At 35.4% G+C, this 23,489-nt stretch overlaps 1 protein-coding gene across 1 annotated transcript; it reads right to left on the bottom strand.

The window, feature by feature from the left end:
- Positions 1 to 17,807: 17,807 nt before the first annotated feature.
- LOC107604905 (cytochrome P450 71A9) lies at positions 17,808 to 21,121 on the bottom strand. Its single transcript, XM_016306619.3, has 3 exons — positions 20,415 to 21,121; positions 19,489 to 19,819; positions 17,808 to 18,474 (listed from the first exon to the last, which is right to left on the bottom strand). Exons 1-3 carry the CDS (start codon positions 20,969 to 20,971, stop codon positions 17,857 to 17,859), a joined length of 1,506 nt encoding a protein of 501 aa, XP_016162105.1. The 5' UTR covers positions 20,972 to 21,121; the 3' UTR covers positions 17,808 to 17,856.
- Positions 21,122 to 23,489: the final 2,368 nt, after the last annotated feature.

Genomic DNA, 23,489 nt, shown 5'->3' with positions numbered 1-23,489 from the left:
ATAGGTTTAATTTCCTCCAGTGCTTCCCAAATACTTTTCAACCTAGTAAAATAAGAGGTAATGGATAATTCACCTTGTTTTGCAATGAAAAAATCTTCTTGAACATTAGCAATTCTAAAGAGTTCTCCCTCGTAGAAGTGGTGCTTGAGGTCTCTTGAGAGTTCACATGCATTGTTGCACCAGAGGACGCTGTGAAGAATCTCAGGACTTAACGATCCATGTAGAGATGAAAGGACCAAAGAATTGCATCGGTCCCAAGCTTCAAACATGTGATCATTTTCTTCTGGCTTTGGCAATGATCCATCAATGACTCGTAGCTTCTTCTTTATTTTGAGCGAAATCTTCACCGATCTAGACCATGAGTGGTAATTTTGCGTCGTCAAAGGAGCAGTTGTGAGTGAGAGCGCTAGTGTCTAGCTTGGATGTACGTAGAAACAGTTTAATTGATCTTGGAGAGAGTTCAGATTTGAGCCCGATCTTGAAGATTGAGCTTGCAAACTTGAAAAATGTGCCATCATTTGAGAGAAATTTTGAGTTTTAGATTCTGTGAAGCCTTGTGGTTTTGGTTTCACTACTTCATCATGCACATTCGCTGCCATTGATGAACGATGTGTGCTTGATCCAATTCTCACCAATCTTCTCAAGATGAAGGTTCTCACACTCTTTTGCAAGCATCCACTCTCACCGTACCATGTAAAAACTCTGTTCTTACTTGTAGAGTTTGGGAAGTGAGGTGAAGTTCCCTTGTGTGAAAGAGAGAGATATTAGACCATTTGGCGGGAGTACTCCACAGACAAACTAGCCCAAATAAAATGATCAACAACTCTACATTTTTTCATTATAGCACATGTTTATTTTTGCCTTCTTTTATTCTTCTAGAATGTGTGAGTCAGCTTATATTCTTTATTCTGTTAGCATCCTATTAGAATATTTCACAAATTAGAAAGATTTGCTAGATATGATTATATGTATGATGAGCTGGTAGAAGTTGTATATATTACAACAGCATACAGCAGAATAAATCAAGAGAAAAACATTACAAAATTTTTACCATTCTCTTCTCTTTACTGCCCAGAATTTAGTATGGTATCAGAACTTTAAAGCTCTTCTATATCCATCTATGGTAAAGATCGTAAATCTAAACAGAATAGCTTCTTCTTCTTCTTCTTCTCCTTCTCCTTCCTCTATCACACCCACAATGAATGATAATGATCAAAACCCCTCTCAAAATCCTGCTAGCCCCTTCTATATACACCTATGCGAGAACCCAACATCAATTCTTATTTCCTCTGTACTCATAAAAAATAACTACCATTCTTGGTATCGTTCCTTCTCTATGGCCATAATTTCCAAAAACAAATATGGCTTCTTGGTAGGCTCAATCCCTTCTCCTTCTCTTGATGAACGTTTTTCAGTGGTAAGATCCCAATTGCTTCTCCTTGATCCTTTGCCTCCAGTCAATCAAGTTTTTGCCATGGTAATTCAGTAGGAAAGACAATTATAAGCAGCTTCTGACATTCTAGATGAACAACGAACTATTGCTGCCGCCATTGAAGGTCAACGACCAGGACACGATCGTGGATGCAACTCTAGTTTCTCTAGCAAAGGACGCGGCGGGAGTTCCTCTAAGCAATATACTCATTGCGGCAGAATAGGGCACACAGTGGACATGTGCTATGGAAAGCACGGGTATCCACCTAGACACCTGCGATACCCTGGACGACTACGTGTTGGTGATCGCGCTGCTCCCTTCATCAACAACACCGCTTCTTCTGTTGCTAACGGTACTCTGTTCTCTAGCGGCGGCGCTCCATCATCCTCTTCATATAGCCTGGTTCAAGAAAAAAAGGCTATTAGGGCACCAACTGAATCAGTTCTTGGACTGACCCAAGCCCATCATATAGCCTTAATGAGCTTGTTGAAAAGGTCCGAGGCCCATAGTTCAGTTTCTAAGGATGAGATCAAGCCCTTCAGTTCCTCTTCAGCCCAAATTTGGGTAGCCATATTTTATGTTCTTCTCATACCTTTTCAATTTTAAATTCTGTATCACACTCTATTTTTAATGGTGCATGGATATTAGATTCAGGTACCACTGACCATATTGCTTCCAATTTTTCTTATTTTATTTCATACATAAAAAATTAAGCTGATAACTGTTCATATGCCCAATGGTTCCAAAGCTATAGCATCCTTTAAGGGTGTAGTTCAATTTTCATCCTTTTTAATTCTTTCTGACGTACTTTATTTACCTCAATTTCATTTTAATTTAATTTTCATCTCAAAACTTACTTCTAAACTTCCTTATGATGTCACTTTCTCACAATTTTCATGTATTGTGCAGCAACCAAACAGCTTGAGCATGATTGGTTTGGGTAGCTTAAAAGAAGAATTATATGTTGTTGAACAAGTTTTTCACAACATAAATTCATCACCTTCCTCCATCAACTCTACATATATTACACCTATCACATCTTTAAACTTATGGCATTTTAGACTAGGTCATCTTTCTGGACAACGGCTTAATGCCTTGCATAAACAATATCTCTTTATTTCTTTGCATCATGATGAACCTTGTGATGTATGTTATTTTTCTAAGTAACAAAAACTTCGCCCTTTTCTCTTAGTAATAATAGAGCGAGCATGATATTTGAATTATTAGATATGGATATATGGGGACCTTTTCATCAAAACTCAATTCATAATCATAAATATTTTTTAACCATAGTTGACGATTTTAGCTGTTTTACTTGGGTCATCTTGTTAAAATAAAAAAGTGAGGTATCTCAACATATCAAAAATTTCATTGCTTTGGTTGAAACACAGTTTAACTCTAAGATCAAATTTATTCGATCAGATAATGGTCTAAAATTTTTTTGACAGCCTTTTATTCATGAAAAGGCATTATTCATCAACCAAGCTGCGTTGAAACTCTCCAACAAAATGGGAGAGTCGAACGTAAGTATCAACACATTTTGAATGTTGTTCGTGCTCTCATGTTTCAATGAAATTTGCCTATCACTTTTTGGTCTTATGCTATTAACCATGCAGTTTATTTAATAAATAGAGTTCCATCTGTCATTCTTAATTTTAAAATCCCTTTTGAAACTCTATTTAATAAACAACCCAATTACAATAAACTCAAAGTTCTTGGCTGTTTATGCTTTGTTTCAACTATTTTGAGTCATCATTCTAAATTTGATTCAAGAGTACAAAAGGGTATTTTTTACGTTATCAAAATGATTTTAAAGGATATATTGATTATCTTTTTGAACATAAGAAAATTATAATTTTCAGAAATGTGATCCTTCATGAACTTATTCTTTCCTCAACCAAAATCAATCAGCAGCCCAGCCAAAATGATTCTATTCTTATCCCACATCAAAATAATCCAAACCCAAATAACATCAATAATTCAAAAACACCCTCCATTCCTATTGGGCCCATTTATTTACCTAATGATCCATTCCATACTCCAAACCCACTTCACAACCTTCATTTACCCAATAATCCATCTCATACTTCAATACCACTTCACAACAATAATTTCCAACCCCCCTCTCCAGGAAGCATCGAACCCCCTTTCTCTCCTGGTTCCCCTTCGTTTTCTTCCTCCCAATCCCCTTTACCTTGTTCCCCCCAACTCTTCTTCCAATGTGACTTCTCCCCCATCCTCTCCTCAATCTCATACAGCCCCTCACTCTATTGAGCCAATCAAACCCGGACCAATCACTGTCCCTCCCTTCACCCGACATAGCCACCGTCAAACCTGGCCTCCCGCTTGTCTTTCTGATTACGTTTGTAATACTTCTTTTAATCCCCAAATTTATTCATCCTTATGCTCAAGGTATCCTCTATCTTTAGTTTTTTCTTTTGCTTCTTTTTCTACCTCACATACCAAGTTTCTCTCATCCTTATACCTTGACTGTGAACCAAAGACTTTTCAGGATGCTGTTAAGGTTCCTCATTGGCAGCATGTCATGACAGAGGAAATTGCTGCACTTGAGCTGAACAAGACCTAGGTTCTAGTTGAGTGTCCTCTGATCATAAAATACATTAGATGTAAGTGGATTTACAAGATTAAACGCCTGCCTGATGGTAGTATTGACCGCTATAAGGCTCGCTTGGTGGCCAAGGGTTTCACACAGACAAAAGGAGTAGATTTTCTTGAAATATTCTTACCAGTAGTGAAACCTAAAACTATCAGAATCATTCTTGCTCTGGCTTCAATTAAGGGTTGGCCAATCTAGCAACTTAATGTTAACAATGCTTTCCTTCATGGTGATTTGACGGAAACTGTCTATATGGCTTTACCCCTTGGCCTCAAATCTTTTCAGCCAAATCAATGTTGTAGATTGCTCAAATCATTATTTGGATTAAGACAATCCAGTAGAATGTGGTACAAGAAACTCTCCCTTCTTCTTGTTTCTTATGGATATCAGCAAACGGTTTATGATTATAGTTTGTTTTTCAAAATTCTGGGCACTGACATTTGCATAATACTGGTTTACGTTGATGATATTGTGATTACTGAAAATTCTTCTTCTGAGATAATAGCAATAAAGGGAGTTTTGGACTCTAATTTTAAAATTAAAGTCCTTGGTACATTGAAGTAATTTTTAGGTATTGAGGTAGCTCATTCTTCTTTGGGGATCTCTCTATCACAGAATAAATACTGCTTGGACCTTTTGAACGTTCTGAGCTTCTGGGTTCCAAACCCGCACCTATTCCTATGGATAGTACCACTAGACTTCATCAAGATGATAGTCCTCCTTTGTCTGATACATTTATTTATCGACGTCTTGTGGGTCGATTGATTTACCTCACCACAACTCATCCGGATATCACCTATGCCACCCAACAGCTTAGTCAATTCATGGCCACCCCTACTTAGGTTCACTATGCAGCAGCTTTCTGAGTACTTCGATATGTGAAAAATAATCCGGGCAGAGGTCTTTTCTTTCCCAGATCTTCTAATCTTCAGATATATAGCTTTAGTGATTCCAATTGGGCAGGTTGTCCGAATACTCGTTGTTCATTAACTGGTTATTGTTTCTTTTTGGGAGATTCTTTAATCTCTTGAAGGACAAAGAAGCAAACTACTGTTACTAGATCTTCAACGGAGGCTGAGTATCGAGCCTTGGCTAATACTACATGCGAGCTTTTATGGATCTTGAATTTTTTACAATTTTTTTGTATGTCTTGTGATCTTCTACTTATTTTGTTTTGTGATAATCAAAGCGCATTGCACATTGCTGTCAATCCTATGTTCTATGAGAAGACTAAGCACTTGGAGGTGGATTGTCATCTCGTTCGCCAAAAGGCTCAAGCTGGAGTAATGAAGTTACTTCCTGATACGTGAGCATATTTCCTATCTGTTTCTAGTGAATTTGCATCTAATTTGTTGAGTTTAATAAAGAATTAATTATCTTTTAGCCAATATGGATGCTACTTTGAGTCTTTTGCAATTTTGTTTATTTTAGGTAGCATTCGGCTAGATTTGACGGAGTTTCTGCAGCACAAGAACCAAAGGAGATGGCAGCGAGGAGCGACGCATACACGTGACTGACGCGTGCGCGTGATTTGGAGCTTTTCATGGCGACGCGTGCGCGTGACCGACGCGTGCGCGTGAATTGAAGATTTGCTTAGCAACGCGTGCGCGTAACACGCGAAGAAGACCATCGACGTACGCGTGACTGACGCGTACGCGTGACATGCGCCACGTGCAGAAAACGCAGAAAAATGCTGGAGACGATTTCTGGGCTATTTTGACTCAGTTTTCAGCCCAAAAAACACAGATTAGAAGCTGCAGAATTGACAAAACGAGTGGTCCCCACCCATCTACTGAAGACTTGTTAATTATTTCTAATTTAAATTCAAATATTATTTTTAGGAAAAGATATTATTTTAGTTTTAAGAAGATAGATTTTAAATTAATTAGGATTAGATATAAAAAGGGATGCCAACAGGATGGTTCCAACAAAACATTATTCCATTCCAATTTACAATCCTTATTTTTCTCTGAACCATGAGCAACTAAACCTCCACTGTTAAGTTTAGGAGCTCTGTCTATTTGTATGGATTGATTTTATTACTTTTTCTATTTTAATTCATGTATGGATTTATAATTTAAGAATTGTTTTCGCTCTTTATCTTATGAATTTGGGTGGAATGGAAGTTTGACCCTCTTTCTATTTGAGTTCTTGTATAACTTGGAAAAGCTCTTTACTTGAACAATAGCTTGAAAATATATTCTCCTAAATGTTAATTATCTGGATTTAACGGGATACGTGACATATCCTTTTATTTTTTTGGGTAATTAGAGTTTTTGTGGCATATAAACTGGAATTTGATCATCACCTTCTAATTGGAATTAATTGACCAAGGAATTGGCTGTTGATGAATTTTAGAGGAGAATAGAAAGGTCTAAGGAATTAGGGTCTAGTCACATATAGTTTGCCATAAATTAAGTTAATCCGAAAAATTAGATAACTCTAAAATCTTAACTGCTTTCCCCATATTTTATCCTCAACCCATTTACTTTACTATTTAATTTTTGTACGATTGTTTAATACTCTTTGAATATTCAAACACTCTTTTCTATTTTTTTTAACTAAGAAAATCAATCAATCATTGTTGCTTGATCCATCAATCCTCGTGGGATCGACCCTCACTCACCTAAGGTATTACTTGGTACGACCCAGTGCACTTGTCGGTTAGTTTGTTGTTATAAATTTTGCACCAAGTTTTTGGCGCCGTTGCCGGGGATTGACTGTGATTAACAACTATCAGTTGTTTGATTGCTTAGATTACGCATTTTAGTTTTAATTTTATTTAAATTTTTCCTTATTATTTTCAAAATTTTCTCTAATAACAGTATTAATATTTTTCTTTAATTTCTGAAATTAAGTTTGGTGTCACCTAGTTAATTTTATTTTTCCTATTTATTTTTCCTGTTAATTTTCGAAATTTTTTTTATTAAATTCAGTAATTAGTTTCGATTTTTTTTACTTATTCATTTAGTATTTTTATTTTATTATTTTACACAGGATACCTCGCTGGGACTTCTCTGCACTCTGACGTAGAGAATCCCATCTTTTCTTGTATTCTGTTTGTTTATGCGCAGGAACAGAGACAAAGAACATCTCTTAGACTTTGATCCTGAACCTGAAAGAACTTTCAGGCGGTGTTTACAACAAGCAAGACTTTGCAAGGCTACAGAATCCACTATGGATCATAATAATGCTGTTAATGCCAATGTGGCAAATCTGAATGGGGATGATCAACAAAGGAGATTGCTTGGCTCTTACTCTGCCCCTACTGCGGATCTTTATGGAAAAATTATTGTGGTACCCCCTATAGCTGCAAATAACTTTGAGTTGAAGCCACAATTGGTCACCCTGGTACAACAGAACTGCCAGTATCTTGGGCTTCCTCATGAAGATCCAAATTAGTTTATATCTGATTTTCTGCAGATTTGGATACTGTGAAGACAAATGGAGTGAACCCAGAGGTGTATAGGCTCATGCTCTTCCCGTTTGCTCTGAAGGATAAAGCAAAGCGATGGCTAGATTCCCAACCAAAGGAGAGTTTGAATACTTGGGAAAAGGTTGTTACTGAGTTTCTCACTAAATTTTTCCCACCAAAGAAGCTGACTAAGCTTAGGTTGGAGGTTCAGACTTTCAGGCAAAAGGAGGGTGAAACTCTTTATGAAGCTTGGGAGAGATACAAGCTACTGACTAGGCAATGCCCTCCGGACATGTTCTCCAAATGGACCCAACTAGATATCTTTTATGAAGGCTTGGGTGAGATGTTCAAGACGAGCTTAGATACCTCTGCAGGGGGTTCATTACACAAGAAGAAGACACCAGAGGAGACTATTGAGCTTATTGAATTGGTTGCTAGCAACCAATATTTATACTCATCTAACAAGAATTCTGTAAACTCTGAGACCTCTCAGAAGAGAGGCGTATTGGAAGTAGAAGCTGTTAATGCTCTTCTTGCTCAGAACAAGCTTATGTCTCAGCAAATAAATTTACTTACTGAACAAATGGGTGGCATGCAAGTCTCAGCTATCAACACCTAAAATCCACCACAGGAAGTCTCTTATGACATGGCAGGTAATTTTGTGCAAAAAGATAATTATGATTATGCTCAACCTTCTTCTGAACAGGTAAATTACATGGAGAGTGGTCCTAGAAATCCCAACAATGATCCATATTCGAAGACATACAATCAGGGATGGAGAAATCACCCAAATTTTAGGTGGAGAGACCAACCTCAGAGACCTCATAACTTCAACAATAATTTCCAGGGCGGCTTTCAACAGAACAATTACAATAACTGCCAATTTCAATCTCATCAACAACAACCACCTCAGCGGGCAAACTCTAAACCCCAAGAAGATTCTAATTAGGAGATGATGAGGAGTTTTATACAAGAAACCGGAGCCTCCATTAGAAACTTGGAAGTGCAAATGGGCCAACTGAGCAAGCAAATACCTGAGAGGTCTACAAGTACATTTCCAGGTGATACAGTGGTGAACCCAAGAGAAGATTGCAAGGCTATTCAATTGAGAAGTGGTAAAGTAGCTGACTCTGAGACCAAGGCCAATGAAGAGCTAGTTGAAAAGGAAGTTCCAGAGGGGAAAAAGGGAGATGTGGAGCACCTCCTAAACGTGCAGACAACCCGTTTCCTGACTCTCTTGACACTTATCCCACCTTGCCAAGGCTCCTGAATACAAGCCAAAAATGTCATATCCTCAAAGGCTTCAGAAGGCATCCAAAGAAAAGTAATTCTCTAAATTTTTAGATGTCATCAAGAAGCTACAGATTAACATTCCTTTTGCAAAGGCTCTGGAGCAAATGCCTCTCTATGCTAAATTTATGAAAGAATTGTTGACCCACAAGAGGAATTGGAAGGAACAAGAGACAGTGGTGTTAACCAAGGAATGTAGTGCCATAATTTAACACAACCTTCCTGAGAAGATGCCAGACCCAGGGAGTTTTGTCATTCCTTGTACCATTGGAGATGTCGGCATTCAGAGAGCTTTATGTGATCTTGGAACTAGCATCAACCCCATGCCACTTTCAGTAATGAAAAAGCTTCAAATTGAGGAGGTAAAACCCACTCGTACTTCTCTTCAACTTGCTGATCTTTCTATTAAATTACCTGTGGGTGTGGTTGAGGATTTACTTGTTAAAGTAGGACCATTTATTTTCCCTGTTGATTTTGTTATATTAGACATGGAAGAGGAGGTAAAATCCTCTATTATACTTGGTAGACCCCTTTTTAGCTACAGGCAGAGCTCTGATTGATGTGCAAAAGGGTGAATTAACCCTGAGAGTCAATGAAGAACAGGTGGTCCTAAATGTTTTTGAAGCCCTCAAGCACCCTAATGATTCTGAGGGGTGTATGAAAATAGATGTTATTGAATCACTTGTTCAAGAAGTACTGGAAGCTGAGGTACTTGAAGATGTTCTGAATCCTATTTCTGAATATGAATTAGTTGAAGTTGATGATTCACTACTCCAAAAGGAGTTGATGAACACGCCAATAAAGAAGGAGGAAGTCCCCAAGCTTGAGCTCAAACCTTTACCTCCTTCTCTGAAATATGTGTTTGGGTAAAAATGATTCATATCCAGTGATTATTAGTTCTTCTCTGAAGCCTGAAGAAGAAGAGGCATTTATTTCAGTGCTCAGGAGCCATAAAACAGCTCTTGGGTGGACCATTAGTGACTTGAAGGGGATTAGTCCAACCAAGTGCATGCACAAGATCCGCCTTAAAGATGATGCTAAACCAGTTGTGCAACCACAAAGGAGACTCAATCCAACTATGAAAGAGGTGGTCCGAAAAGAGGTAATGAAACTATGGGAAGCAGGTATTATTTACCCTATTTTTGACAGTCCTTAGGTAAGTTCTGTGCAGGTAGTTCCCAAAAAAGGAGGGATGACATTGATCAAGAATGAAGAGAATGAGCTTATTTCCACAAGAACAATCATAGGATGGAGAATGTGTATAGACTACAGGAGGCTCAACACTGCTACAAGGAAGGATCACTTCCCCCTGCCTTTCATTGATCAGATGCTTGAGAGGTTAGCTGGTCATGCTTTTTACTGTTTTCTAGATGGATATTCTGGATATAATCAAATTGCAGTGGACCCTCAAGATCAAGAAAAGACAGCATTCACATTCCCCTTTGGAGTATTTGCCTACAGAAGAATGCCTTTTGGACTTTGCAATACTCCAACAACTTTTCAGAGGTGTATGCTTTCAATTTTTTCTAATATGGTTGAAAAGTTTATTGAGGTATTTATGGATGAATTTTCTGTCTTTGATAATTCTTTTAAATCCTGCCTTAAGCATTTATCTCTTATTCTGAAACGGTGTCAAGAATCAAACCTTGTTTTAAATTCGAAAAAATTCCATTTTATAGTTATAGAAGGTATTGTTCTTGGACACCGGATTTCAAGTAAGGGAATTGAAGTTGATAGAGCAAAGGTGGAGGTAATTGAAAAATTACCACTACCAACTAATGTTAAGGCAGTCAGGAGTTTCTTGGGTCATGCAGGATTTTATAGAAGATTTATAAAGGATTTTTCTAAAATTGCTACACCTTTAAGCAACCTGTTGGTTGCTGATGTTCCTTTTATCTTTGATTCTGATTGTCTGCATGCTTTTGAAACTCTGAAAGCAAACCTTACCTCTGCTCCCATTATAGCTCCCCTTGACTGGGATTTACCATTTGAATTAATGTGTGATGCTAGTGATTTTGCTATAGGAGCTATTTTAGGACAGAGGCATGGTAAGCTTATACATGTCATTTATTATGCCAGTCGTGTGCTAAATGATGCCCAAAAGAATCACACAACTACAGAAAAAGAATTATTAGCTGTTGTGTATGCTATTGATAAGTTTAGGTCCTATTTACTTGGTTCTAAGGTTATTGTTTATACTGACCATGCTGCTTTGAAGTACCTTCTAACCAAATAGGATTCTAAACCAAGATTAATCAGATGGGTGTTGCTCCTTCAGGAGTTTGATATTGAGATAAAGGACAGGAAAGGGTCAGAGAATCAAGTAGCTGACCATCTCTCCAGAATTGAGCCTGAAGCTGGAGTACAACCACCCACAGCTGTGATTGCGACGTTTCTGGATGAGCAATTGTTCCTCATTCAGCAGGCTCCATGGTTTGCAGACATTGTAAATTATAAGGCCATGAATTTTATCCCAAGGAAGTACAGCAGGCAACAAGTAAAGAAGCTATTGACTGATGCCAAGTACTACATTTGGGAGGAACCATACCTCTTTAAAAGGTGTTCAGATGGCATCATCCGAAGATGTGTCCCAGATGAAGAAACACAACAGATTCTTTGGCACTATCATGGTTCTAATTATGGAGGCCACTTTGGCGGTGAAAGGACAGCTACAAAGATCCTTCAGAGCGGGTTTTACTGGCCGACCCTCTTTAGAAATTCAAGAGAATTCGTGAAGCACTGTGATAGATGTGCAAAGGCCACGAATCTCCCTGCCAACCATGAAATGCCACATCAGGGGATTCTTGAGGTTGAGTTGTTTGATGTGTGGGGTATTGATTTCATGGGATCTTTCCCACCCTCACATTCAAACAACTATATTCTAGTGGCAGTTGACTATGTGTCCAAGTGGGTGGAAGTGGTGGCTCTACCCACCAATGATGCCAAGGTGGTAATGAGCTTTCTTTAGAGGTATATCTTTAGCCGGTTTGGTGTCCCAAGGACACTCATTAGTGATGGAGGAAGTCACTTCTATAACAGACAGCTGGATTCTCTTCTGCAAAGATATGGAGTCCGTCATAAGATGGCAACCCCCTATCACCCTCAGACAAGTGAACAGGTTGAAGTTTCCAACAGGGAACTTAAGAGGATTTTAGAGAAGACCGTTAGTGTTTCAAGAAAGGACTGGTCTAGGAAGCTTGATGATGCTCTCTGGGCATACTGGACAGCTTACAAGACTCCCAATAGCATGTCCCCATATCAGTTGGTCCATGGCAAAGCCTGTCACTTGCCAGTTGAGCTGGAGCACAAGGCTTACTAGGCAATCAGGTACCTGAATCTTGATTCAGAAGCTGCAGAAATTAAGCGAATGCTTCAGTTGAATGAGCTTGATAAATTTAGATATTCAGCTTATGAGAATGCCAAGATTTATAAGGAGAGAACCAAGCTACTGCATGACAAGAAGATTGCCATCAGAGTCTTTGAGCCAGGACAGAAAGTGCTTCTGTATAATTCAAAGCTCAAACTCTTTCCTGGGAAGCTAAAATCCCGGTGGTCAGGACCGTTTGTAGTTACCAGAGCTTCACCATATGGTTATGTGAAAATACAGGAAGAGAATTCTGACAGAAAATTTACAGTGAATGGCCAGAGGCTGAAGCACTATCTTGGAGGCGAGATCGATCGCCAGAGGTCTACTCATCTACTGACCTAGCAGGACTGACCGTCAAGCTAGTGACATTAAAGAAGCACTTCTCGGGAGGCAACCCGATAAATTCGTATCCTTAGCTATTTTTCGTAGTAGTAGTTTTCTTCCTTATTTGATTTTTACTAAGTTTTTACTGTTTTTCAGATCATGCAGCTATCTTAGAACAGGAGCTGAAAAAAAAGAGATCACTCGACGCGCAAGCGTCGCTGACGCGTACGCGTCAGAGGGGTATGCGTGAAAAATAAAAATGAACAAAGAGTTGCGCGGGAGTGGCACAGGAATGATGCCTTTCGCACAAACAAGCCCACGCGTACGCATACCCCATGCGTGCGCGTCATTCGTGATTTTGGCACTACATACGCGTGACCTTAAAAATCGACGTAAATAAGTGTTTGGGCAGAGAGTTATGCTGGCTTAGGGATGGAAGTGTGCTAGAAGCACAAAACTTGTTCACGCGTACGCGTCCCTGACGCGTGCGCGTCATCTGCACAAATGGTCATCCATGACGCGCACGCATCGCATGAAATTGTTGGTTCCCAAGCCACACGAACAGAGAGTTGTGCGTGCGCGCGGCTGGCTTCGCGCGAATCATGGGCACGCGGACGCGTGCCTGACGCTCACGCATCATTAAGGAAAATTCGCGACCCATGCGTACGCGTGCTGTACGCGTACGCGTCGCCTTCGCCGCACAACTACACTAGTTCGCCGCCCAGTTTTAATTTTCTTTCTCTCTCTCCCAATCCTAATTTTCTCTTGTTCTTTTATCCTTTTATTCTTCTGTCATCATAATAGTTGTTTCTTTCTGTTTTCAGTTCTTCTTTGCTTGAGGACAAGCAAACCTTTAAGTTTGGTGTTGACGCTTCGCTTAGAAGTTTTCTGTTTATTCTTATGGCACCAAAGGGAGGTGAATCATCTTCGCAGGAGGAGCACAACCTGAAAAATAAAACGACCGCTAGGATAACTAAGGTGGTTGAGTTTCTTTCATTCTATATTCCTTCCTGCTTTTACTATATTATGTTCCGGTTTTCTGCTATTTTGCTTTGTTTGTTGCATGATCCTTTATTAGTTAGAATCCTAGGTCTAGTTTAGTTTTCTCTTAATTGCTTTAATTCCGAAAAGATGTCTCATGTATTACTCACTGAGCTTGAATTCAAAAAAAATACAGAAGTGATGTGTTGCATGAGAAAGTGAGTTTATATTGAAGAATAGTCTTATTTAGTTAGATGTGGTGGTATTTTCTGTAACTCTGAATGCATGACATGAACAGTGCATATTTAAATTTGAAGCAAAGAATGTTGATGTACTAAGAACAGAAATTTAGAGAATTATTATGACTTCTCTGAAATAAGTAAAAATTTTAATCCTTGAAGCAAAAGAAACAGCACTGAAAAAAAACCAGGTCCAAGACTCTGAGTATCAATGACTAGGGAGGTTAGACATGATTAAAAGCTCAAAGAGTTATTTCCCTAGTTATATGCTTGTGGTGTTCTTGTGTCTCGTAATCCTTGAGACAAAACATTTAGAGTCGAGATCAATTGCAATTAGAAGAGTATGCCAAAGGCTTTGAGTACCACTTTCTGGGAGTAGCTGAAAGAAAAATCAAAACTGCAAAAAGAGTTCCCCAGTTAAGTGCTTGTGGTGTTTCTGTGTCAAGTAAAACTTGAGACAAAACATTTAAAGTCACGGCTAGGCTCAAGGTGCAAAGCACCAAAGAAAAGAAAAATAGTTGTGTTCAAGGGTTAAATTGAGTTACAAAAGATCAGAGAATTCATAATATTATCCAGATTCTAATTCCGAATGGCACTGACATCCTTCTAATTCAAAGGAGAGTGAGATGCCAAAACTACTCAGGATTGCAGTTGTAAACCCCACTATAAGCAGAGACATGAGCTTAATCGAACTCTCATTCTCATGCAAATTCACATTCTAAGCCTATATTAGTTATGGTTGCTTGAGGACAAGCAACAATTCAAGTTTGGTGTTGTGATGTGTGAGCATCTTTCCTATCTTTTCCTAGTGAATTTGCATCAAATTTGTTGAGTTTAATAAAGAATTAATTATCTTTTAGCCAATATGGATGCTACTTTGAGTCTTTTGCAATTTTGTTTATTTTAGGTAGCATTCGACTGGATTTGATGGAGTTTCTGCAGCACAAGGACCAAAGGAGATGGCAGCAAGGAGCGACGCATACGCGTGACTGACGCGTGCACGTGATTTGGAGCTTTTCCTGGCGACGCGTGCGCGTGAATTGAAGATTTGCTCGGCGACGCGTACGCGTGACTGACGCGTATGCGTGACATGCGCCACGTGCAGAAAACGCTGGGGACGATTTCTGGGCTGTTTTGACTCAGTTTTCAGCCCAAAAAACACAGATTAGAAGCTGCAGAATGGACAAAACGAGTGTCCCCATCCATCTACTGAAGACTTGTTAATTAATTCTAATTTAAATTCAAATATTATTTTTAGGAAAAGATATTATTTTAGTTTTAAGAAGATAGATTTTAAATCAATTAGGATTAGATATAAAAAGGGATGCCAACAGGGTGGTTCCAACAAAACATTATTCCATTCCAATTTACCATCCTTATTTTTCTCTGAACCATGAGCAACTAAACCTCCACGGTTAAGGTTAGGAGCTCTGTCTATTTGTATAGATTGATTTTATTGCTTTTTCTATTTTAATTCATGTATGGATTTATAATTTAAGAATTGTTTTCGATCTTTATCTTATGAATTTGGGTGGAACGGAAGTATGACCCTCTTTCTATTTGAATTCTTGTATAACTTGGAAAAGCTCTTTACTTGAACAATAGCTTGAAAACATATTCTCCTAAATTTTAATTATCTGGATTTAACGGGATACGTGACATATTTGGGTAATTAGAGTTTTTGTGGCATATAAATTGGAATTTGATCATCACCCTCTAATTGGAATTAATTGACCAAGGAATTGGCTGTTGATGAATTTTAGAGGAGACTAGAAAGGTCGTCTAAGGAATTAGGGTCTAGTCACATATGGTTTGCCATAAATTAAATCCTACATGATTAAAATAGTTAGTAAGAAAAGTTAATCCGAAAAATTAGATAACTCTAAAACCTTAACTGCTTTCCCCATATTTTATCCTCAACCCATTTACTTTACTATTTTAATTTTTGTACGATTGTTTAATACTCTTTGAATATTCAAACACTCTTTTCTGTTTGTCTAACTAAGCAAATCAATCAATCATTGTTGCTTGATCCATCAATCCTCGTGGGATTGACCCTCACTCACCTAAGGTATTACTTGATACGACTCGGTGCACTTGCCGGTTAATTTGTGGTTATAAATTCCGCACCACTTCCCGTCCCATCTTCGCGACAATTGGCGGATATATTCACCAAGCCTCTCCCAACACATTCCTTTCATGCCAATTGATCCAAGTTGGGAATTCTTGACGTATATCATCCTCCAACTTGCGGGAGTGTATTAGTCCATTTGTCCCACAGACAAACAAGTCCAATTAAATGATCAACAACTCTATAATTTTTCATTATATCACATGTTTATTTCTACTTTCTTTTATTCTTCTAGAATGTGTGAGCCAATTTATATTCTTTATTCTATTAGCATCCTATTAGAATATTCTATAAATTAAAAAAAATTGCTAGATATAATTATACGTATGATAAACTGGTAAAAATTGTATATATTACAACAACATACAACAAAATAAATAAAAAAAAAAAGTATTACATATTTTTTACCGTTCTCTCCTCTTTATTGCCCAAAATTTAGTAAGAGATTTGAGAAATAAAAAAAAGTTGAGTGGTAAAACGCATTGATTTTATTTGCTATAAATAATATATATACATTATGATCTACATTATGATCTAAGGGTGAAGCTTCTATATCTAACTAACTCTAACTAATGCATATGCAACATGTACAACATGTGTGATGCCAACTAAGCTAAAACTAACTCCAACTAACTTCTCGTTAGCATTTGCATGTTGCTGCATGTGTCCCCATGTATGTGCATGTGCTAATAATATTTTTGGTGACTTCATGTTCTAATAATATGAGAATACGTATTGTGATCTTTGGTGGGGGCTAGATAATTCACACCACACGACTTTCTTTTGGAAGATAAGATTAAATCGCTGCCAGACGATTGCCTACTCTTAATAATTGCCATTAAAACACTTATTTAAAAAAAAAACAAATTAAAAATTAATATTTTTTATTAATATTAGTGAATATTTTAATTAATATTTTATTTTTATACTATTAAAAAATATATTTTAAAATTTAAAAAAATTTAAAATTTAATTTTTAGTATTTAAAATTAATTAAATATTAATAAAATTAATAAATTTTGTTGATTATATAGCATTATTTTTTTTCTGAATTGCTGAACATTATATCATGGACGGATCAATTTTTTTAAAATAAAAAAATTGATAAAGTGGAAAGATAAAAGTTTAATAATCTTTAAATCAAAGTAATGCGAGTTAAATATAATAAAAAGTTACGAATTGAATTATAATTAATTTTTTTCCCTACTATATTAATTTCTTTAGATTATCTGTATTTCTGTTATGGATAGTATGTTTCATGTGCATAAAAGAAATAAAATTTGTTAAGGAATTAATTAAGCTTTGTAAAAATAGATATTGTTGATATTATCAACATATATTGTTTTTATAAATAATAGGATAAAATACTTTATTTTGTCGTTTAAAAATATTTTCTTAAAAAGAAATTGTAATTCTATATTCTGTAAGCAATTTTTATTTCATAAAAAAAAATGTTTTTTAAGCTAATGTAGTGAGTTCGTTATACTATTGATCTATAAGCTCCATTCAGAACTTTCTTTAATTTCTGGTATATTAAATAAGTTCAAAGACATTTCATAGTCAAATCTCTCAATTTTTGTAGAAGACAGATTGAATACTTACAGGAAAAAGAAAGATAGAAGTCATGTGCATGAGTATGGATCTATATAAGAGTACCCGATTTCATTGAGAAAGTACATATAAAATCAGCTTTAATTTAGCTAATATTTATTAATTTTAAGATTTAAAATTTATATTTTAAAGGATAGAGTTAAAATTTGTATGATCTAGGATTTAAAATTTAAAATAAATAAAATAATTTAAAAAAATTGACTGATGTTAAATAAAAAATTAATTTTTTTAATATTATTCGTATGATAAATTTTATTGGAGTTGATGTGATAATAAATAAAAAAAATAAAAATATTATTTATACACTAAAATCAATTACTAAAATTAGTCGTTATGTATTTGTATATAAATATATATATTATTTAATTTATTATTAATATGTATTTTATATTTTAATACATATTTTATATTAATTACTGAATTTGGTAACCGAACAAGAAAAATAGATACTAAGCAAAAGAGGGGGAAGGTATGAGGCAAAGAGGAGATTTCTTGTGCATTGTAATGCCAATTGCTTCTTGCATGTCAAGCTCTTCCCTTCCGACTCCATTTGGCAGTTTCCAATCAAAACGGAACAAAAGATTCGCCAGAGAAAGCTCAACCAATGGCATGGCGAAGTTCACTCCAGGGCAGCCCCTCCGACCAGCTCCAAAGGGAAACATCTCAACGTGATGCCCTCCGAAATCAATTGGACTATGAAGGAACCTCTCCGGAGAGAACTCCGTTGGATTCTCCCAACAAGTTGGGTCCATTGCTATGGTTTTCGCGTTGATGAAAACCCTCGTTCCGGCAGCGATTTCATACCCTTTGATGGTGCAGGTTTGGATTGTCTCTCTTGGGACCAGGAGTGGTGCTGGAGGATGGATTCTTAGTGCCTCCTTTACTACTGATTTGAGGTATGGAAGCATTGGAAGGTCACTCTCTTCCACCATAACTTTTTTCTTCGACAAGACTACTTCTCTTACCTCTTGTTGTGCTCTTTCCATTTTCTCTGGGTTCCTTATTAGCTCCGACATTGTCCATATCGTTGTGGCAGCTGCCGTGTCGGTTCCAGCTATGAAAATATCCTGCATTTACATCATGTGTACATATGATTAGTGGCCCTATGTATGCCAAAATCTTGTGCACCACATTTTCCAAATGTAATGGTGAAGAAGTTAATATATATTCAAACAAGGGATGCTCCAATAAAGATAAAACGTCTTTTTTTTTAAGATATTTTTTAATAATTAAAATTTAACACACATACAATTATTTAAATTATGTTATTTTTGTTAAAATTACGTCAGATAAATTAATTTAACTGAAAAATAGTGAATTAAATTTTGAATCAGTCTAAATTAATATTATTTTTTATAAAAAATGATTACAATACTCCTATTATATAAAATGACTAAAATACTTTTATTATATATGTTAATTTTGAGAATCATAAATTCTAGCCCTTTTTTTCTTTGTCGTTATAGGGTTAGAATTTAAAACTTTTAAAATTAATATATATATATATATATATATATAATAGAGATATTTTAGTTGTGTTTTATAATAGGGGTATTGTAGTAATTTTTATAAAAAATATTAATTTATATCGATTCAAAATTTAATTTATTAATTTTTTTGCTAAACTGATTTGTCCGATCTAATTTTAATAAAAATAATATAATTTAATTTATTATATATATTAAATTTTAATTTTTTAAAAAATATCTTTAGAAAAAGATGTTTTTAATATCTTTATCTAAGTGACTCCCTTCAAACAATTATATTATTAGATATTCACCAAAATCAATCATTAATATAAGATAAATATCAACAATAAATTAAATAACATATATATTTATACGTAAATATATGGTAGTTAATTTTTATTTTTAATAGATAAATAATATTTTTGTATTGAATGGAGTACATATACTAATATACATAAGGGGCGACCACACACAAAAGGGTAATGCTACCGACTTTCAGTAATCATTGTTTAAAGTTTAAACATGAGCAACGACAAGATACATACATATATAGTCAAAAAAATTACTTTAATTTATAAAATGAATAAAAATTTATTGCGTATATATACATACTGTTAGAACACCCTTGATTTGGTCATCGCTGAGGGCTATCTCTTGATTTGAATCCTTTTGAAGTCGAAGAAGAACATGAACAAGATCTTCATCATGACGTTGCTCCATAATACCAAGCCTCTCAGAATCATCATTATTAACTGCATGCTCCTTTATCACTTTGTCGTAGAAGTTATCCAACTCTTTGAAGTTCTTCTCTAGCCTACTCTCATAACCGTTGAATTTGTTGAGCCATCCCAACCAAGGAAAGAAATCAGCCAAGCAGAATCCTCCCAGTAACTCCTGTGTTTCCCTAAGCATCTCATAGAACTTACTACTTGCATCCCCAAATCTGTTTAGAGAAGTATTAAACTATTAATAATTAGAATGCATATGTAAGTCGAATAAATAATAACTAAAAGAGAAACACTAGGATTCATTACCTTCTAGCAATATTATATTTTTTTACTATTAACATTTAGAATTTAAAATTTAAAATTTAATATAAAATAATTTTATTGATTAAATATTAAAAAAATAATAAATTTTATTTATCTTATAATATCATTGATAATTAAAATTAACAGATTAAATGAGATACTACAGAAATAAGTCAAATACTAAATCAATAATAAGAGTTTGATTTTTGCCAATAAAAAAATAATGAGCCAACTTCTTTGAACTCATAATTATTCATTTTTTACAATAATAATTCAAATCCTTAATCTATATTTGTATATTATTTTGGCAATAATATTAAAAAAAAAAAACAGTCACAACTTATTTTATTTAATATTCATTAATAATCGTAACAATGAATGAATGTTAAATAAAACAAATTATAACTATTTTTGTCGAATTTTTTATTTGTTATTAAACATTTCTCTTATTTTGGCAACTGGTTAAAGAAAAATTAATGCGTCCAAACAAAACAATTTGAACAATACCTTGTGCCTAATGCGATCCGACAAACGATATTATTGGTAAGAGAAAGCGTCAAGTGGCTTAGGTTAACAGGACTACCGCAGGAAAGTGCTATGGAATGGAGGAGAACTTGAACCTCTTCAAACCTCACAGCTTGAAAAGATTGAACCCTCTTTGCACTCAGCAATTCCAACATCACAATTTTCCTTATTTTCTTCCAGTAGTCACCGTAAGGAGTGAAAGTCATAGCTGAACCGTTGTATCCCAAACGGTTCCCGGCATAAAGTTTGGGACGGCCGGAGAAGGCCAAGTCATGGTTCTTGAAGATCTCTTTGGCTATCTCGGCGGAGGAGACCACCAAAGTAGGAACAGAACCCAACTTCAAGTACATGAGTGGCCCATGATGACTTGACAATTCTTGAAGTGATAGATAGGGGAGCTCGCCAATTTGGTGAAGGTTGCCGATGAATGGTAGTCTCCGTGGGCCAGGAGGAAGATTTCTTTGTAGATCTGATTTTCTAAATGTTAAGATGAAAAAGAGTAGTGTAAGGAAAACAAGGAGGGCGTAAGAGAGAATCATTGTTCGTTGTTGGTGCGTGTTGATGTTTTGGACAGAACCAAAATTAATGAAAGTAGTGTGCTACTTAAATTGGCAAATCAAATTAAATAGTACAACATATTACATGAGATATTTTTGGAAAATGGGCGGAGCTAAAGTCATTGATGAGACGGGTCAAAAGATTTCAGTCTCACACATATATTTACGTTGTGAATGTTATGGTGTCTAAAAAATGGTGTCTATTTATTAAAAAAATTAAAAATTATTATTTAATTTAAAAATATAAAAATAAATAATTTTAAAAAAATTAAAACTTACTAAAAAAATAAAAACAAAAATTCATAAACACTATAGAAATGGCCTATCCACATTTGATAAAAATCACTTGCTAAAGTTTCTAAAAGGTCGGTTATAGTGTGAACATGGTATTCAATATTGATGAATATGTGGTGGCTATGTAATGACAGTCGAATAAGGAAAGTACATCTGTCAAACCGAGATTAGCATTAATCTTGTTTAGGATGAATAAAATGCTAATTACTTGGGTTATTATGATAAATATTTTTAGTGCAAAAATATATTAATTAATATTAGTTCAAAAATAAGAAAAAAAAATAAAAAATTGTTGATCACTAAACATTTTTCGAAAAGTTCTTAGACTTTTTAAAAGAATATATAATAATATGGTAAATAGCAAATATATTATTTCTAGTTAGATCGATGCATGTTAGGCACAATATTTATTTTGCTTCATTAGAGAGGATGGAACAAAATGTCAATAGAGGCGTCCGAGCCAGCGTGGGCGCCGAAAAATTCTATTTTGTTATTTTAAATTATGTTAAAAAGTATGAAATTTATCAATTAATTTATATAATTGTGGTTTAATTAATTAAATTTTTAAAATTTTTTTCAATAAAATTATATGCGAAAAACATGTCTTTTGGGTTTTTAATTGTCATATTCTCAATTTCTTTTTTTTATGCCATTTGATATCGTCGTGATAAAATTTTTTTAAGTGTTTCAGGATTAAGGTCATTAATAATTTCAAATGATCGAAAAAAGCATACATTACATGAAAAACATTGAGTACTGTCAGAATTACTGTCGAAAAAATGAATAAAATCCGACGGAATAAACCTCGTCAATAATATATTACCTGCGAATTTTTTGTATCCGACGATAATTTTCGTCGGATGTAACGACGGAATATAGATTGTAAGGAAATGAAATCTGTTGAATGTTATCGTCGAAAATTTTTTGACGATAATGTTGGCGCCATATCATACGTCTCCGCGCCATTTTGCGGGCAGATTAATCCGACGGTAACGCCGACGGAAATTTTTTTTATTTTTTTTTTGAAAAAATGACTGGACTGTTACCATCGGTATATTCCAACAGTAGTTTTTTTTATTTTTTTTTAAAATTATTTTCCATCCATCTATAATGTATCCTGATAATTAATAATTGAAACAGTGCTCTAAACCTAGTGTGAAATATCAAACATACAAAGTAAAAATACGGATTGATGGTAATTGAAATATCTAAAAAAATGATAATTATATTACATTCTTTTCAAAGTTTGGTAAAGAAATACATATCATAGAACTATATTTATATTAACCTTATTCAGATTTATCATCTTCTTCCTCTGATTTACCATCCTCCTCTTCCGAGATAGTTTCCTGATCATCAAACTCGTCTTCCTCTTCTTCGTCGCCATTGACCCCGTCTTCTTTTTGAAGATCGTCGTGTCAGCCTATAGATTAAGGGAAAGTAGTGTATCCGTTTCATTGGAACTCTCTTTAGCCGATATTTACCAATCTGTTGTCTCTCCAGATGGCTCAATGTTCAAGCTCAACAAGTCTTTGTATGGCCTAAAACAGGAAGTTCATCTATGGAATACGAAGTTGGTCTCAGTTTTGTCCGAGTCTGGCTACACCCAATCCAAGTCTAATTACTCACTTTTTACTAGAAGCACTCCCGAAGGCTTTACTGCCATCTTAGACTCTTAGTGTACGTTGATGATCTTGTGTTAGCATGCAACGATACTCACGAAATTGAGCAAATTAAGAAGATTTTTGATGTTCATTTTAGCATCAAGGATCTTGGAAAACTTAAGTATTTTCTAGGCATGGAGGTGGCATATAATACTAAAGGTTTAGCTTTGTATCAAAAGAAATACATCACTGATTTGTTGGAAGAATTCGGGATGCTAGATTGCAAGCCTATTTCTATACCTATGGATTATTCGTCTCACTTAACTAAGGACAAGGGCACCCTATTGGATGATCCTACACCATACCAGAGATTGATTGGAAAGCTTTAATATCTTACTAGCACAAGGCCTGACATTGCTTTTGCTGTCCAGAAACTGAGTCAGTATTTGGATTCTCTAGCCATTACACATCACCAAGCTGCCATAAGAGTATTAAGATACTTGAAAACTGCCTCAGCGACTGATCTTTTCTTTCCTATTAGCACCAATTTCACACTTACTGGCTTTGCTAATGCTGATTGGGCCATATGTCCCGATACTAGA

This window comes from Arachis ipaensis, chromosome B6 (assembly GCF_059453495.1).
Source record: "Arachis ipaensis isolate K30076 ecotype BB chromosome B6, ASM5945349v1, whole genome shotgun sequence".
NCBI lineage: Eukaryota > Viridiplantae > Streptophyta > Magnoliopsida > Fabales > Fabaceae > Arachis > Arachis ipaensis.
The sequence above is the reverse complement of the archived record's forward strand: the minus strand, read 5'-3'. Positions and strand labels throughout refer to the sequence as shown.